The 19,536-nt window shown below is 37.1% G+C and overlaps 1 protein-coding gene across 8 annotated transcripts in view; it reads left to right on the plus strand.

Annotated features, from left to right (window-relative positions):
* The first annotated feature begins 777 nt into the window (after positions 1 to 777).
* LOC148871559 (uncharacterized) overlaps positions 778 to 19,536 on the plus strand; it is a 49,161-nt gene continuing 30,402 nt past the window's right edge. For 5 of the 8 annotated variants that reach the window (XM_088967435.1, XM_088967436.1, XM_088967437.1 and 2 more), the window contains exons 1-5: positions 909 to 1,099; positions 1,178 to 1,288; positions 6,629 to 6,680; positions 6,839 to 6,890; positions 9,910 to 10,005. In XM_088967435.1, the coding sequence (XP_088823561.1) occupies positions 971 to 1,099; positions 1,178 to 1,288; positions 6,629 to 6,680; positions 6,839 to 6,890; positions 9,910 to 10,005 (440 nt within the window). In that variant the 5' untranslated portion in view covers positions 909 to 970. Of the gene's footprint in view, positions 1,100 to 1,177; positions 1,289 to 6,628; positions 6,681 to 6,838; positions 6,891 to 9,909; positions 10,006 to 19,536 lie in introns of all 8 variants that reach the window. The other 3 variants (XM_088967441.1, XM_088967439.1, XM_088967440.1) reach the window with 2 other exon arrangements.

Raw genomic sequence — 19,536 nt, forward strand, 5'->3', positions numbered from 1 at the left:
ATGCTGAATTTGGATGGTATTGGTGCAAGTAGATTGAGAACTTTGGATCTACATATCTATGGGTTTGAATTAGGTTAACTTGGAGGCTTAAATTTTGTAAAATTTCAGAAAGCCCCAAAATTGGTTGAGATGTTGACTGAAGCATTACTTAAATCTCGAGGTACTGTAGAAAAACAAAATAATAAAAAATGCATAAAAGGGATATTTACACTAAGGCCATGCCTATACCAAGACCCTTAGCATAAGTGCTAAAGGTCGGTCTAGTACCAGCCCATGGTCACCCATAAGTTGTACTTATTCATTTTGGAGACTTGGGTTTGGGGGTGCAAATGGATCTAGCCCGATCTGAATCCCATAACATTTTTTATGGATTTGAATAACCCTATATCAGATTTTTGGATCTTATTGGATTGAATAATAGGATTTGATTGAAAATACATTTATATATTTATAAACATGTTTATTTATAAAAATATATGTATATATTAATATATTTATATTGCATTCTTGTAAATTTTTATAAAAATAATTAAAAAAGTACTTAGTTTTTGTTTTTCTTTTTATATAAACTATTACTTTTTCTTTTAATAATTTATTAACATTGTTCAGAATTTAAATCAGATAGAATCATATTCAGATATCCAGCATCATTAGCGCATTCGGATTCGAATCACCCCTTGTGAGACCCGACCGGATTTTTGGATTGAATCTTAGATTACGTACTATCGGATCGGTTTCGGATATACTATAGTTCGAAATCCTACCCGGTCCGTTTGCATCCCAACCTGGGTTGGCCCAAATTATGAGAATGGTGTAAAGTTGGTACGGCCATACGGGCATTGTAATCGGGTACGGGTATATCCGTAGGCCAATTGGATATCCATTGCCACCCGGAAGTCCGGCACCTCATTACTGGCAAGTTTGAACCTTGCAGACTCCAGAGTTCTGATACAGTTGATAACTGATACCGATGGCATTCACGCCACTATTTTGTTTGTCCAGTAACCGCTTTCCTCTTCTCGTCTTCCGTGTTCCGGCCACGCTAATGTCTTTCCCTCTAAGAATCTCCGGAAGGCAGATTCCGGCATCTCACCAAGAGGTAAGTCAATGCCACTTCTAGGTTTTTCGCCCTCTTACTCCACTCGTGTATCTGATTCTGACGAATCTGTTATCTCAGTGTCTCAAAATGTCTAGGGTTTTCACGCGCTTTTACTTTCTGCATCCGAGAAGTGCTTCAAATAAGCAGTACATACCTCAACGTCTTTGCTCAACCACCGGCAATGGCGACGTGAGTTTACTGTTTTCATTGTAAAGTTGCAAATCTTGCTCTGTAGTTTTACTTTCATTGTTAGAAAATTCTTCATTTTCGTTTGCCTGTCAGTAGTTCAATATTCGTTTCTTTTATAATGGCATATGTTCTTATAAATTAAAAGGGATTTCTGTATGAAGAGTAGCACCTGAAGTCGTTTGCTCCAATCAATACTATGGCCTATCATGAGGTGATGGCATACAAGTTACAAAAAGTGAATTATTTTGTTTTTAAATATCTTCTCTTTCTACAATTTCTCTTTTTTTCTGAGAAGTTAAAGTTGAGGTTTCATCAATCAAAATGCTATCAAGGAAAACCCATTTCATTTTATTTTATTAAAAAATATTATGATTACAATTCAGTGAACTCATATATCGATCAAAAAAAAAAAAAGGCTTTTGCAGCCCATGGATTAATAGCGGAAAACCTTGCATTTTTTTTTGCTTTCAACATAGAATTAATTCAGTAAAAGATGTCGAATACAACTAGGAGGGGAGGAAATCCATTCCCCTTCAAGACCTGAATGATAACACCAAGCAGCTAATTCATGTGGTAATATATTAAACTGCCTACGAATAAAAGAAAATGAAATTGTCCCAATTTCTGAAACTAAAGCATTTGCCACAGCCTATATTTTGCTGTATTTTTGTCTCTGTAATACCATATTTTCACATCATTCATTTAAAATAACAAGTAATCTTTCTTCATTGAAGTGCTATGCAGTCAAGACAAAGGTTCTTACATATACAATATATTAGATAGAAACATTTCTTAAGTTAGGTAAATGGCTTTCTTGCTGACCCCATATGGTTGGGACAAAGCTTATCTGGAACTGCACATGGGCTTCTGCTTTCACGAATCAACCCCTTTGCAATCAGGTCATCCCCTTCTCTTCACTTCAGCCCTAGAAGTAGGTGGCATATGGTAGGTAGGAAGATTTGGCAAGGTTGCACCTGGTACCAAATCTATAGCATGCTGCACATTGCGCAATGGAGGTAGACCACTTGATAACTCCCCAATTAACAAGCTCATCAAATTGTTCTAGTAATGGCTGCACTTCCGTAGGGATTTTTATCAACTCTTCCAGCTGGTTAGCCATTAAACTCCTAACAACCAGCATATATATCACGCCTGACTTCTTGCATTCCTCCTCAATTTACAGGCTGAAAGGTAACTTGCAACCTTGCTGTCCTTAGAAGGATTTGTAGCTTCCTCCTTCATAGGATGCAAAGTGATCTTCTTCCTCCTTCTGGTTGGTGTAATTATTGGCATCCGTAAGATGCACCATTTTGTGATCATATAACCAAGGTCTTCACAAAAGTAAATGACAAACATCCATAGGATCCACATTGCCATGCTTCATCATATATATATATATATATTTGATCCGTAACAAATGGCTTTCCATCAATAGAATTATGGATTTGGTACATGAAAGGGGAGATAAACTTTCTTAACTCTCCCATCCAAGAAGTCCACCCAACAGGTGGGAAAAACAATTACAATTAAGCCTAGAAAATGTTTCATCATCATATTTATCACCAAAAGTAAATCTTACAAGGCAATGTGAAATAATGGGAAACTCCATACCTTTTTGGAACCAAGCAACCTTGTAAGGTTGTGGATGTTTCTCCATAGGCAGCTTTATTATTTTATTATTAATTTAATAACATTTTATTATTTTATTAATGTTAAGGTTTGGGGTTTTTTGTCACGAGTTCTTTACTTCTTGACAGACTTTGGAATGGAAATTACATTCCCTAGGGGGGCCTGGAATGACCATTCCCCCATATGAGGGAATGTCGTTCCACCCAGAATGGGAATCGAAATCCCATTCCTGCCAAACAAACAATTGGAATTGGAACAGGCCATTCCGATTCTGGTTCCAGGCACCTATTCCAGGAAACAAATGGACTGTAAATCTATTTATTGTTTAATTTAAGTAAGTTGATCATGTTGATTTCATGTTAATTCAGGTTATATGCATGGTTTAGTATAGAATTGAACAAGTTAATCGTGCTAATTTGGATTATGCAGGTCATGTCATGTTATGTGTGTAATAAACAAGCCATGTTCATGTTTGAAAATTTGACATGATTAATTAATCGTGTTGTGTTGTATTAACCCCATATATTTGAATACCCCTATCTTGACACAATACGTACACAACACGGGAACACGAATTGCCCTAACAGTAATAATTTTGGTTAAAAAAACTTGTCTTACCAACATATAAACAGTTTACCATTTACTTTAAGTTTTTATTAAGGTTATATTATCAAAAATGAAGTTCCAAGTTGTTATTATTGTAGGCAATCATAGTTGTCAAGCATTGTAGGGTCAAGACTGATTATCCTGACCAATAACTGACTTCGTTTTTAGGTCTATATTATAGGACCGCTTAACAATTGGTTTGGGATTGGTCCACCCTGTCCCAAAACAGACTCGAACCATTGGCAGCTATAAGTTGTAGGATCTGCATATAGAATACTTGCTTTTGTACATTCATTTGCATAGACATGGTGTTGCGAATGGTATTTCTCTAAAGGAGTGAGTCTTGCAGATGTCAGCTGACTGCAACTATGGAAACACTACAACAGTTGTTAAATTGAAGCAGCAAAATAACACTAATCTCTAGCTTTTGCAGTGCGTCAAGGTAGTGACTTATGTCTTTACTCAAGTAGACAATGTAGGATTTTGGGGTTCTTTGTGGCTCTAAAACAAGTCCACCAAGAGAGGGAGGGAAAGAGATCGAATGCTTGAAGGCAGATAAGCATATTTGGGCTCCTCACCCTAAGGGTTTGTTTTCATGTGTTTTTTTTTTCTTCAAATATCTTTGTAATTCTTTGCCCTATCCTTTGTTTCCCTTAGTTGTAGAAGACCCCTGTAATAATTCAGAAAAGAAAAGAAAAGAGAAGAAAAGAAAAGAAGTTTCAGCAGATGGTTGTGGAAGAAGATGAGCGAAGAAGAGAAGGGAAGAGAGTAGAGAAGAGAGAAGAGAAGAGAGAAGAGGGGAGAGAAGAAAAGAGAGAAGAGAAGAGTTTGATCCCTCTCTCCACCCCCCAAAGATATCTTTTATTTCTTTAATTCTAATCTGAGTACAATTCCATGAATACCCTTAATAGGGCGGCCGGCACTAAAGAAATAATAAAAAAACAAAACAGTCCATAACTAAGGTCCACTACTTAAAAGAACATAAGCATAAACATAACTGAAATAAAAGAAAGGAACTAAGGTCCATTCTGCCCATTCTTATTACACCCTTGAAAGAGCTCTGGTGCAAACCCATTCCCCCTAAATTAAGAGCTTTTTGTTGGGAAATAGTTTATGGGAAGATTAATACTTTGGAAATGCTACAAAAGAGGAGACCCAATTTATGTCTCTCTCCAAACTGGTGTGTTTTGTGCAGATCTGATAATGAGAGTTGCTTTCACTTACTGATATCTTGTGCCTTTCTTGCAAATATTTGGAATTGGTTTTTTTCCTTGTTTGGGTGCAGGTAGTCTTTACCAACAGAGGATAACATGCTGTTTGGTCCTTCTATGTTTACATAATAAAAAAGAGGGGAACAATAATGTGGAGGTATGTAGAGCAGCCCTGGTTTGGACCATTTGGGAAGAGAGGAATGTCAGAATATTCTCTGAGAAGGAAAAAAGCAAGGAAGAGATGGGGGATTGTGTGTTGATTAGGGTGATTCACTAGATCAAATCTTTGGACCTGTTTTCAGTTTTTTCCTTGATAATATTTGGAGGAATTGGGAAGTAGTTGCAAGAAGTTCTTCAAGAAAGGAAAGAGCAAGTGTTGTATGGCTACCTCCACTTGAAGGCTATGTGAAGTTGAATTTTGATGGGAGTAGCAGGGGTAATCCAGGACCTGATGGTATAGGAGGGGTTTTGCGAGATATGGAAGGTAAACTGATAAAATTGTTTTCTCCAGTGGGGTTTGGGGACTCTCTGAAGGCAGAACTGCTTGCAGCTTTCCAAGGAGTACAAATTGTTAGTGAATTGAATATAGCCCAGTGTGGTGATTGAAGAGGACTAAGAGTTGGTGGTGGGTTGGCTAAATGATCCAGTCTGTAATATGGTGCTATAGGGGTGAGAAAATAATTTAAATGGATCATCGAGAATATGAACTTGAGGATACAATGGGTGAGGAAATCAGCAAATGGGTTAGCGGATACTCTAGCTAAGCAAGGGGTGGATAGGCTGTCTTTTCTTTGGGCTCACTTATAATGTTTTTGTTTTGGTTATAGAGAGGTAGCATCGTGTGCCTGTCTAAGGGATGCTTGTAATGGTTATACTTTTCAGCCTTAATAAAATTTAAAGTCATTTATAGAAAAAAGAATGCTTGAGGGAAAAACTCAAGCAACTGTATTCAAGAGTGATAACTAACGTACAAGTATTTGGACAGCCTTTTATACTGCTAAGCTTGAAAAGGGTTGCAACTTTTGGTGCTAAAACATCATACAAAAATGGCTAAACAACAGGTAGATAAACTTGTGATTGGTAAGTAGGTTTGGTCGGCAGGATCTGCGCTGAGGACAGAAGACCATGATCAATGTTCACTGTGCATGCTGGGTTGCTGCCGAAGCTCTCATGCGGCAAGATTGCAAAATGGAGGGATGCGATCTCACAAGCAGGCTCTGGGTAATGTTGTGGTTGTCACGAGTTTGAAATCGGTGAGATCAGGGTAGGTGGGACTGGGACCTGTGTTTGCAATCTCAGTAATGCGGGTCAACAGAGCAGCGAGTAGCGATAGGCATGCTTGTTTGATGGTTCCCGTAGCCTTATGGTGATCTAAAAGCTTCATGTGGTGGGTCCTTCTTCTTCACTGATTCTGGAGTCATGGTCTTGGATCGTGTGGGCTGCATCACATGGCAACCCCATAAATTGAGTGAAGGGTAGGGCATGGAATTTATACTAAAATTGAAGTTCCCAACATGGAAATGACACCTATTTATGAAGGCATCATGCAATGTGTGTTTTAGATGCTTTGATGCTGGCATGATGAGTTAACTTACTATCATTTTGGTTTTCTTTGTACCATGCATATATAACATTATAACTTATCTTAAATATTTATTTGGGTTGGATCTGTTCTGTTTTACCACTGCATATCTTTCTGCGTATGTATGACCCGGGTTTTTATTTCAAAGTGATTTCTTGTTTTCTTTTGCTTTTAATTTTCTTAGCTCTAAGAGTTTTTGTCATGGGAGCAATGAATTGATTTATCCATCTTATTATCCACATTAGTTTTCCTAGTTTTAAATTTATATGCTAACATCTCATGTTTATGTTCCGTCTTTTGTGTCAAGGTCAGACTTTTGATATTTTAGAAGATGGTCATTGTGGCTCTTCTTCTGATCATGAGGGTAATATTAGCTTCTACAAGTTTTTCTTCACTGCATAAATAGGACATTGCTGAGTTGCAAGCTTAAGCTAAAATCCAATTGTCATGCTCTATCTTACTAATATTTACTTATTGTTTCAGATTTTTTACTCAGAACTGACATTCTTACTTTGTTTTCAGGCATGAAGGAGAAAAGCACAAGCCAGAAAGCTAAAACCTTTACATCCAATGAGTACTTACTATTTGCCTTACCATGTAATTTTTCCAAACTACAGGCTGCTGAATTTCATTTATAATTTGGTGATGGTGAGTCTAATTATTGTCCTTTCAAATGAAGGTAAATTTTGAAACGTAACTATAAGTCTATAACATATTAAGTAGGGTTGATTACTAATAAAGAAATTGTGCTAGAAAAAGAAGAAAATAGAATTCTTGGTTTAGGAATAGCTAGATTCATTAATGCAATGGAACTCAAGATCATGAAGAATTGACCTTAGGTGGAAATAAATATTAAGGTCAGAATGTTTTTGAAGCTGCTATTACTAGCTGACTCCTTGTTGACAGCCAGAGGTTGCTGGGCTAGCTTTGCTTGCCTTTAGCCTAGTTGCCTTCTTTTTGTTCCTTTTTGCATCTTTGGCATAGAATGTGCAAATGGAATGTTGAGTGGTCTGTGTGTGGTGATCAAGAGTAGAAGACAAAGAAGTAAGGTGAAGAAGAAGAAGAGGAAAGCAAGGGCTACTGAAAAACCTTGGGCCAGCCGCTTAGGTCTATATCTCTTATAATATTACTGTACAAGTACAAGGACAAAGCTCCTCTCAGGTAAATATAAGTATACATAAACTCACGACTCTACATTTTATTAACCCCTAAATTAACTACAGGCTACAGGTGGAGGGCCAAACCTCATTTTTCTAAAACAATCCTTGGAGGGGAATGTATTACCCAAACCTATTTTCTGTCAAATCTCTCTATGTATGCTTTTATTTAATATACACAATTTGTAATTTCGGAACTCCCATCCTATCCAAACTGATCAAGTCTCTTGTATCATGTGGTAAGCTTCTCTCTTATATAAACCATCTCTGGCCTTGTTGACCTTGAACTTGGTGGTTTCTTATGAAGCCCAATATCTTTTTTTCCCACTCTAAAGCCAAGTTGTGAAACACACCTGCAGTAAATCAGAAAACTATAGAAAAAAGAAAAGAAAGAAAGAAGAAGAGAAGATTTCAGCAAAAGCTTGTGGAAGAAGAAGAGGAAGGAAGAGAGAAGAGAAGATGTTTTATCCCTTCTCAATCCCCTCAAGATGTCTTTTATTTCTCAATCTAAAACTGAGTACAATTCCTTAGGTTCCCTTAATAGGGCAGCCAGCACTAAGAACTAATAAAACAAACAAAAAGAGGTCCATGACTAAGGCCCATAACTAAAAGAACATAAGCTTAAAACATAACTTAAAAGAAATAAAACCACAAAGGCCCATTCGACCTATTCTCTCTACAGATAAATTGCAAAATTTTGCCTCTTCCAAATCCTTTACTGTACCCCCAGTCTCTCCTTTGTCATACATTTTCCATATTTAGAACAATCCTGTAAAAAATCAATGGAGCTATCTTAGGTTTTATAAGTTAAGAAAACCGAATTGTGGTCTCCTGAGAACTGTTGGAAGTTGTAACTTAGGTTTTATCATGGCACATTTATGCTACTTTATAGTTTAATTAAGAAGTTAAGTTTGATTACACTACAGATGGGGCTTGATCTTATCCCTAGAAATTCATCCATGTGGAGTCATAGTTGTCAAGGTGTCGCCTAGGCGCCCTTGGCTGGGCACCTCGCCCAAAAGCCTTGACTTTTAGCAACTAGGCGCCCTTCTAGGCGACTAGGCGCCCACCTAGGCGACAAAAATGACAAGGCGGGCACCTTTTATAATATCATTTATGTTGCTGTATCTTATTGATGTATGTGTTAATACATTTTATTATATGCTATGTATATATCAATTATACTTTGTTTTAATGTTTTACATTGAAATTTAAAAGATCAAAGGGTTTTGAGAAGAGAAAAAGAAAGAAAGAAAGAAAGAAAAGAAAGAGGAAAGAAAGAATAGAATAATAAAGTTATTTTTTCTATTCTCTCTCTCTCTCTCTAATAAAATAAAACAGAAATTCCATCCTTGTTTTTTTTTCCTATTTTACTTTCCATCTTGAATATTTATCATATAAAGTTGATAACCATCTTTAGCTGCTAATTGATATGAATATTCTCTATTAAATACTTTATTATAGTAGTATTATTTTTGAAAATAATGAAATTAATATATGTAAAAGATTTTTATCTTTTAGATGTGATGATTTGCCACATTTTTAGAGGAAATTTAATGTTCTTAATAAAGAGAATTGCTATTTTTTCAATTAACATACATGCTGAATGGTATATAAAACTAGGAAACTAGCCAAAAGTCAGATTTTTATATTATAAAATTTTTATCGCCTAGGCGCCCCAGTGTCGCCCAGAATCGCCTAGACGCCTTGAAAACTATGATGTGGACTTTTTTCCTTTTCATAGTCCTTTTGCATTTCATATGATTCTATGGCTATATTTTTAAAGGTGGAAAGTTCTGTAGAATAGGGACTTGATTGATGGTATTGGGTTGATCCATTTTCATTTACTTTACATTCAACTTTGAAACTTCACAGTTTTACCAGAATTTTACTTGTAAATACAATACTTTTATGTTATTGATAGAAAAATTGCTGGACATAATATCCTTTTGTGATGTCGGGTTAACCTAGATCTTGTAAATTTACCAAGTTATTTTTTTCTCACTTTTTTGTTCTGTATCATGTTTAATTTTTTTTATTTTATTGTACTATCATTTATGAACCTTCCAAATGTAGTTTGTCAAAACCATTTGCTTTTATTTATCTCTTTTTCTTTCTTTCCTTTGTTTGAGAACCGGAAGTGAATGGCATCCATGCTTAAATTAACTGATTACTCCTGTTTATTTCATTTTTTTTTATTATAAAGGCCATTACCCAATATTCATCCTTGCTATCTGGGGTTTGGGAGTGTGCTGGATATCAACCTAACCTTTATTGTTGACAAAGTAGTTGCTCTTAGACTTGGGCTTGCATTCTCATGTTTGTCATCCCATTGTTTTACTATTACACCAAGCATTAACCCCATGTTGGTGTATTATTATTGTTTATTGGTAAAGTAACTATGCATTAGAATTACATTGAAAACGGTTTTCTTAGGACACTGAAGAAGCTGAGGAGATATGGCATTGCTGGTATTTTGTCATATGGGCTACTGAATACTGTTTATTATCTTACGGCATTTCTCTCTGTCTGGTGAGTTGAAATTGATACCTTTATCTTAATAACTTGGTCCATTTCTTTGGCATAACAATTTGATCTTGTGGTATTTGACAATGCAAAAGAATCTACTGATTTTAGGTTTTCAGCTATGATGCCCAATTTTGGATACGGATACAGTCATGAATACGGGAAACTGGGAAAAAACTCTCCATTTCCTAGAATCCAGGACACAGATATGGGTACCATTACCTCATGTAATGTACTTATATAGTGCTTTTGTATCTCCAATGACAGTTCTGAAATCTCCTATATCATATGCCCATATTTCGAAGCACCCACTTTGTTCTTCTTACCCATGCCATTATAACCTTGGAATCTCTCTCCACCTATAAATCTTTGATATTGGGAGATTTGGCCAGCCTTAGACCCTGCTCCAATGCCTATAATTCTGCTCTCCCCAATCCCCTTTGGACCCGAGTAGATTGCTTGAATGTTTCCTCAAATTCCTTCCTAATTTCTGAAAACACCCTTATACCAGATGGCCCCTGGTTCTTCATTAATCAATATTCAGCTCAAGTCTTAATAGTGGGCAGTCACCATATCTGATTTTGCTTGGGGTTAGCTGATGAAGAGGAGGCCACAATCAACCAATTTCTACATATATCATCCATCATGAAATGGTGAAAGCATCTAAAGTTTTCAAACAATGCTTGTCTTCACCAAAATTTTTCCATAAAAACTTCTTTGGTCTACTTCTCTCTGAAACTTCTTGAGTTTCTTTTGTCCCAAATGCACAAAGAGTGGTAGTTCTGACACATCACATTATTTTGCCTTTGCCTCTTTTTCTAGGAGGCAAGTAAAAGGAGGGTGCAAGAAACTCTGTAGGTCTGAAGGGGGTATTCACCTGCATCCAAATAAAGAGAAGAAAAACTTCTAAGTACTGTTAGCAAATTGATAGTTGATTAGTAAATGGAATGACTTTCACCACTTGCCTTGCAGAAAATGCAAAATGTGTGGGGAGAAAAGGCAATAGGATTTTCTCCTTAGGAGATTCTCATAGGTATTGAGCTTATCATGCAAGACTACACAGCAAAACCTTCTAGTTTTAGGAGGGGGGATGGGACCTCTCCAAATGGGGGAAATAGGGCAAGACAAAATGGGAGAGGGGTAAAAAGTTTGGAAGGCAGTCAGGGCAACAATTGTCTGGACAAATTGGGAAGAATGAAATGAAGGAATATTGAAGGAAAGGTACATGATCCTAGAAGATGTTGTAGACAGCATAAAGACAAAAACAACTCACTTGGTAAAAGGTTTGGAAGCATTTCAAATGTTGACAGTAGCTGATATCATGATGGCGTGGTTTGAAGTAGCAAGCTCTTCCACTGCGAAAGACAAAGTAATAATGGTTTGGAAGTTCCCTCCAATTAAAATCAAACAGAACTTTGGTGGAAGTTCATTGGGAAATATAGGACTGTCAGGTGTTGGAGGTTTATTCAGGGATGCAATGGGAAAAGTGGTGGCTTTATTCTCTGGGCCAATTTGACTGGATGACTCTGTAAGAGCAGAAGTGTTAGCCTTACTCTAAGGCTTGAAGTTAGCTAAGCAATGTGGCTTCTAGCATGTGAAAATTGAGGATAATTTAAAATTGGTAATCCCATGGATGAACGACAGCAGTCCAGGTGTATGGATCCATAGACATGTTAAAGGAATTGGGGCAGCAGTTTTATGGGTAAAGAGAACAGCAAATGGGATGGCTGGTTTGGGCTGTCTAATTTGTAAAGGGGGTAATTATACTTGTAACAAAAATTCATTGTAATATTTGCTAATTCATCTTAATGAAATGAAATTATGATGAAAAAAATAAGGGTTTTGTGAAAAGCTTCAAAGGAGTTTCATATCAGTCTAAACAAGAAAAAATAGAGAAAAAATAGAGAGGGGAGAAGAGGGAAGGAGAAGAATTGATGAACATATCGTGGGTCTCAATGTGAGCCCATTACCTTCTATAGTTTCTAATAATAGTGATGGAATTACAATTCTGCCCCTAGTAGTGTCAGCATTTATAATAGTCAATCAACAAAATAAAAAATGGCCCAACCCACTAATAAAAGGCCCATAACTAATGAAAGATAAAGAACAAACATAATAGCAGCCCAGTAAGAAGTAAAACATGTAGAACATATATATTAATCACACTCAGCTTGTCAAGAGTAAACTGTAAATATGCCTTAGGAACTCCTTTAGTAAAGATATTTGCCCATTATTGATCTCAGTGTTTTAAAGGCGCAAGGCGCAAAAAATGCGCAGGGGTCAATTTGCACCTGAGGCGCAAGGCGCAAGGTAAGGCATGTGCCTTTTTGAAGCAAGGGCGCAAAATTATAAAAAAAATGTCAGAAAATTCAAAAAAATGCCAAAAAATTCAGAAAAAGGTACTAACATAAAGATCTCAACAACAATGCCTTAGACAAACCATGAGCCATGGTACTATACTTTAGCTTAGCATTGGACCTATCTATCACATTTTGGTTCTTGCTTTTCCAAGACACCATATTTCCCAACAAATGCACAATATCTGAGGCAGATCTTCAATCATCAAGTGGTTCAGTTTAGTCAGCATCATTGCAAACTTCTATTTTCATGTGATCATGTTGAGTATATAAAATGCCTCTACTAGGACTCCCTTTAGATAAGCAATGATCCTCTCAACTGTAGCTAAATGTGTAGTATGAGGGATGGACATGTGTTGTTGGCTCACCGCACTAACTGCATAAGATATGCTAGGTCGTGTCATACATAAGTAAGAAATCTTCCAACTAGCCTTTGATACATGGAGCATTCTTCTAGAAGCTCTCCCTTAGTAGCACGTCTTATGTCCTGGGTCAATGGAGAGTATCTATTGGCTTTACCCATAATTTCCTTCTATCCCTCAACAAGTCTAGCACATACTTTCTGAGAGATATACCATGCTTGGATTTGGCAGCCTCAATGCTCAAGAAGTATCTAAGTTCATTGAGATTTTCGATCTCAAACTTTGAGGCTTGGAATTGCTTAAGATGTGTAATACCATGAGCATCACTACTGGTTACTACATAGTTTTCAAGGTGCCAGGGCGAACCTAGGTAATAAAGGAGTGTTTAGTTGCCTAGTCACCCAGGTGCCCGCTTAGGCATTGCTTAATGTTCAAAAAAGGATGGAACAACAAGGGGCTGAATGCCTGAACCCCTGTTTTTGTTGTAGAAATATGAGTCAAAGAAGGGGTGGAGCCCCTGTTATTGTCATAGAAAAAGAAAGCATGAATAAAAACCTCAGAAATGATGGAGAACAAGGGGCAGAGCCCTGGTTTTTGTTCCAGAAGAAGAAGAAAAAGAAGGGGCAGAGGCCCTGTTTTTGTTCCACAAAAGAAAAAAAAAAAAAAGAAGAGGAGCCCCTGTTTTTGCTCCAGTCTTTGAATAGCTATCCTCATTTTCTTTGTTTCTTCAAAGATTTCGAAGGTTTTAATAACTATCCTCATTTCTTCAGTTTTTGAATGGCTATCAAAACCCTATCAACATAAGAAACTTGTAAAAAAATGTATTATTTTATGAAAGAAATAAAAGGAACAATTCAGTATATCATACTTATCTTAATATAATAAGCTCAAAATATTAAAATATAAGAAACATTATAAAACTTGAAGAGTTTGTATGCAAATGCCATGGCGTTTTGGGCGAGGCGAGCCCCAAGAAGTTCCTAGACACCTTGGCACCTAGGTATTGCCTTGACAACTATGAGTCATTATAATATCATCTACATACACAATATGGAAAGTAATCAAGTCACCATTCTTCTTGATAAACAATTTTTGATCACAGTGTGATTGCTTAAAGCCAATCCTTTGTAATATGTTCTCCTAAATCTATTAAACTAGACACGAGGAGATTATTTTAGGGCATATGAAGCCTTTTTAAGTTTATGGACTATACCATATCTCTCTTGATCATAAAACCTTGGAGGCAGTATCATGTAGACCTCTTCATTAAGACCTCTATTTAATTATGCATTTTTGACATCAAACTATAGTTAGGGCCACTCAAAATGCCTAACCAAAGATGATAAAACATACATATTAGGCATGTTAGCAACAGGTGAGAATGCCTTCTCATAATCCACCCTATAGGTCTGTGTGTACTCGTTTACTATTAATCTTGCCTTGTACCTTTCTGTGCTCCCATCTGATCTTTACTTCACTGTAATGACTTATTTATAGCCAACTCAGATCTTTCCTCTATGTAACTCAACCAACTCCCATGTGTTGTTCTTTATTAATGCAACCATCTTTGTTTACATCATCCCTCCATTTAGGTTGGGCCATGGCCTCTGTCAAAGGTTTGGGAATGGAAATAGAAGACAAAAAGGAAACATATGTTGGAGATACTTGATTATATTAAAGGTGGGATGAGATATTATGGATAGTGGAAGAAAAAGACACATGACTTTTTGTACGTACTAAGTGTTATAGATGTCAGGAATGCAGGTTCAGTATATTTTTAAATCCAGCCATTGGGCCGACTGCTTTATCTCTTAAGGTGTGGTTGAGGTTGAGAAGTTTAGGGTTCAGATTTGGGTGAATCAGGTTGAAAATTTGAATGAGAAGTTGAAACTCTTAAATGCTTGTCTCATTGAATCAAGTTGAAGAAAGAGCTGTTTGAAGCATGGACGAAGCTTGAATGGGGTGAAGAAAGAGTTGTGGGTGTTAGAAATCGGGTTAGTGGTCTGCCTCTGTTTATGTTTCAGAGTAGGGAAGATGCGGAGTGCGTGTTGGTTTCAAAATGGGAGAAAACGAGGGAGATTGACTTACGATTAGGTTGGTGGTTCCCAGCAGCAGGGTCGATTCTTAATTGAAGGAGAAAAAGGGTGGTGTGGATAGGCATGGTGGGAATTCCCTTGCATGCTTGGGGTCTGATGACCTTCACAATGATCAGAGAAAGATGTGAAATTTTCTAAGCTTTGATGACAAAAATAGAAGTTGGGAGACGATTGATTTTGCAAGAATCTTAGTGGAACGTGAAGATTTGGACAAAATTCAAACTTCATTGGAGTTGTTCTTTGGAGGGGAAACTTGACTTGCATGTGTTCTTAGAAGGGGAAGACTAGACATTTTGGAGGGCAGCGAAGATCTCTGTCTTGTCCACATGCAGCTTGGAGACTAGGAAAGAGAAGACGGGGGAATGGAAGGATGTTGTCCTCTCTCCTATTGTGGTCTCTGTTGGAGAGGTGAAAAGTCAGCCAGAGGTTGAAGACAATGGTCTTGAAAGGTCAAGCATCAATAAGGTAATTTTGATAGGAGGTATGAGGTCGTTTTATTTGATGATGGCCACGTGGTTGAAAATGTTGAGAGGGGAGAAGTTGAAGAGTCTAATGGGGGTTTTTTGATAGAGGGATGCGATCTTTTATTTCCTTCTCTCAAAGGGATTAGAAGGCGGCAGGTGTGAATTCGGGGTAGCCTTGCTTCTCTTTTGTTTTTTTGTTAGGCAGCAAAAATAGATTAGGGATGGTTTTGTTGAGTCAAGTGGTGGTTGTTCTCAAGGGTTGGAGGAGGGAGGTGGCTGAATTCAGGGATGGGGTGGAGGGAGAAGAGAGGGGTAAGGTAGAAGGAGAAAAGGTGGAGGGCAGGTAGGAATGTTTGGTGGTTTTTTTTTTTTTTTGAAAAATAAAAAAGAAAATCCATTAAATGAGAAGAAAGTACAGGGCATCACCCACAATTCAGCTAACTGGGATAAGACATAAAGAAGAACAAAAGAACGGACAGAAACACAAAGCCTTGCAACAATTAACAAAGACTCAAAAAGTTCAGAAATCCAAGCCAAAGTTTTCTCTCCTTTCATCTCTGAATTCTGGGAGAGTTAACATCCATTCCAATAATTCAGCACAAAGTCGTTCCTTCTCTCTTGCATTGTTGGAGAAAATTCTTCTATTTTTTTCTTTCCACACTCCCAGCACACTGCAAATGGAACACTACTCCACATGATTTAGCCTTCTTCCCCCCATTGATTCTTGGCCACTTTTCAAAGATTTCCTTAGGCGACTGAGGATCCCATCTGCCCTTGTTGAAGAGGCGAAAGTAGAATAACCAAATACAGGTCACATAGACACAGTTGACCAACAAGTGCATTACATCTTCTGAATCCATCTCACATATGAGCTTCTGTTAGCCAAAGACACCTATATTTTTCAACTGATCTTGAGTAAGGAAGCTGTTCATTGCCACCAGCCACACAAAAGCTTCAATTCTGGGGGGAATTGGGTTACCCCACACACCTCCAATGTGATGAATTTCCACCTGATTCCTGACTAAGGCTTTATAGAAAGAATTAACTGAAATCTGTCATTTTTTTTCTCTCAGAACTTTCTGGTTGGATGTTGGAGGCATTTTTTTTTAATCCAAATAATATTTAATAATTTAATAACCCAAATAAGTGGGTTGGCTAGTTTGCTAGCCAAATTATCAAAACTATAAGAAAGTATCCCATATGGGAGTTCCCTCTCTTTAAGTGGGAGGGACAGGTGTCCTTCACCTAGGAGGAGGAGGAGGTAGTTACATAACTACCCCACTCCCTGTTTAAGCTCCTTAAGGGGAAGCTATAGACAGACTCTCCAGAGAAAAATCTCTCGAGATTTTAAAGAAAAACTAAGATACAGAGAGAAGAAAAGAGAAGTGCTCAAGGGAAGGCAAGGAGGGAAAAGTCTCACTAATACAGGTAGAAAAAGGAAAGTACTCTTTGTGAATACTTCCTATATATGTCTTCTACTATGTATCCTTCTTTCTCTCTCTTTTATTTTCACTTTTGAGAAAGGAAATAGAGGGAAATAAACCATCTACAGCCAGGTGCCTCTACTTGGTTGATTATGGTCTCTCTTTCAAGACAAAGTTAGGGATTAAACCATCTACAGTCTAACTCTCAAGGGCTGATTATGGTTCCCTAATGAAAATGAAGAACAGAGGGATAAAAACCGTCTAAATAAAATATTCAGTTTGATTTACTATGGTTTTCTTTTTATATGCAAAAATCCAAGGATTTAGGCTGTCTACAGTCAGAATTTCGTCTGATTGTCTACTTATTGTGAAGAAAGGAGTTAGAATGAAAATTTCTTTGTATCAAAAAGAAAAGAGATAAATTTAATGTTGTATAGTTTCTCAATTGTATTTTCTTTTTCTTTCTTCTCATTCTTGTACACTTGATGTAAATGAAACGCAAATGAAAATTTCTTTTAAGTACCCTATTGTTCCTTTCTTTTGTTCTATGCATTCATTTCTCCAAGTCGGAATCAAAAGGTGTTCTCTACTTTCTTGTGGAGATGTAATTAAGGGGAACAATCCGTATGATTCCCTGAATGGGCTTTAACCAAAATAATAAAAAACTCAATCAAATGTTGCATGAGAATTTATTAAAATTTTCACACCAACACTGGATCTCTGTCTCTTGAAGTCTGGCCAGAAGCACTACACATTATTCCACCTCTCTATCCAGCAGAGGCCTTCTAAAAAGGGGCACCAGCACGCCTTACCCTGCCTCCATTCAAAACAATTAGGAATGGTGATATTTTTCTGCTCAGCCTATATGATCTAAGGCAGACCTCACACAGCTTCCCCACATTTAACCACTCATCCTCCCAAATCTAATAGTAGACCCATCTCCCACCTTCCATGAAACACAAGCTTTTACTGAAGCTTGGAATTTCATGATACCCTTCCAAACACTCACTCCATAAGAAGAAGATATCTCCCTTGGATCCTGACCAAAATTCACTATCCCATATTTGCTTGCAATACCTCCATAATGCCTTCCTCTCCCACCCAAACCTCTACACGCACTTCCCCAACAAGGCTATTAAAAGCTCTCATCCTTCTGATTCTCAAATCCCCTTCTTTCTTTGCCTTACAAATCCAATCCCACCTAACCAAATGAAACCTTTTTTTTGGGTACTTTTATATTACACAGAAAATCTCTTTGCATCCTTTCAATTTTTTGGCTCACTACTGCTGGAATTTTCAATAGAGATAAATAGTAGATGGGTATATTTGACAAGACACTTTTAATGATTGTGATCTTCCTCTCAAATGAGAGATACCTCCCCTTCCAACCTGCCAGTCTCTTAGGGCTGCAAACAGATTGGATCGGATTTGGTATAGGGTATATCTGATCCTATCCGATAAGAAATCTGACTGATCTGAATCCAATAATAACTTGTCGGATTTTCAAGAGTATGATTCGAATTCAAATTCAAATATCTTATCAGATATCTGCTTTGAATCCGATTCAATTTTAATGGTAATTAAAAAAACTGGATGATAGGATATAAATAATATATCATAATATAATGATATATTATAGTAACTAATGGATCGGATTTAATCGGGGTATATTCAAATTTAATCCATTAACTAAATGGGTCGACTTTCTGGATCTGATCTGATTTGTTATGATCAAGGGAGGTATCCAAATCTGGCTTTTACCGGATAAAATTTGGATTTGAATTGGATCTGATCCATTTTATTTGCACCCCTAGAGTCTTTGGTCAATTCTATCTAACACTGGTTGCCAAGTAGAAAGTGCTGAAGCTTTCACACCAATAGGCAAGCCCAAATAAGTGAAAGGAAGCTCCCCTCTTTGGCAATCCAAAGAGGCGTCACACTCTTCTATAACATCTTGCAGCACATTCCCTATTCCAATCATAATACTTTTGTTTAAATTAATCTTCAAGCCTGAAAGCACTTCAAACCCTTTAAGGTTTCCCCTTAAATTCAGTACTTGCACTGATGATGCATAACAAAAATCCAAGTGTCATCTGCGTATTGAAGATGAGAAATCATCAAGATTTCTCTTCCCACCTTAAAGCCTCTAGCTCTAGGCAGTCCATTCTCCACTCCCTTATTAATTAATTTGCTTAGCACCTCCACCATTAAGAAAGGAAATTAAGGGTCCCCCTGTCTAAACCCCCTTGAAGACTCAAAGAATTCAGTAGAGATCCCATTCACCAGCACCAAGAATGACACTGGTGAAATGCATGCAAACACTCTACTCCTCCACTTTTCTCCAAAATCCATTAGTCTCATCACCTCCTCTAGGAATCCCCACTCCACATGATCATAAGCTTTTTCCATGTCTATCTTACAAACCACCCCCAAAAAACCACTCCTCATTCTTGCATTCATACATTCACTTGCAATTACTACTCCATCCAATATTTGTCTCCCTTTTATTGATGCCATTTGTGTTGGACCCAACACCAAATGTAACACCATCTTTAATCTTATGGAAAATGCCTTTGCTAAAATTTTATATGGGCTAGAAATAAGACTTACAGGTTTGAAATCTTTTGCTAAAATTTTATATGGGCTAAAATTTTATGGAAAATACCTTTGCTAAATTTTTTTTTTCCCGATCAATAAAGAGAAATTTTATTGGAATAGGTGGTATGCTTATGCAACAACATCCTATAGCTTTTCACAGTGAAAAGCTTAATGAAGCTAGACAAATATACTCCACATATGACAAGGAATTCTATGCTGTTGTGCAATGTTTTTGA

The sequence above is a fragment of the Nelumbo lutea genome, chromosome 2, assembly GCF_056320005.1.
Source record: "Nelumbo lutea isolate HS-2025 chromosome 2, American lotus-T2T, whole genome shotgun sequence".
In the NCBI taxonomy this organism is placed as follows: domain Eukaryota; kingdom Viridiplantae; phylum Streptophyta; class Magnoliopsida; order Proteales; family Nelumbonaceae; genus Nelumbo; species Nelumbo lutea.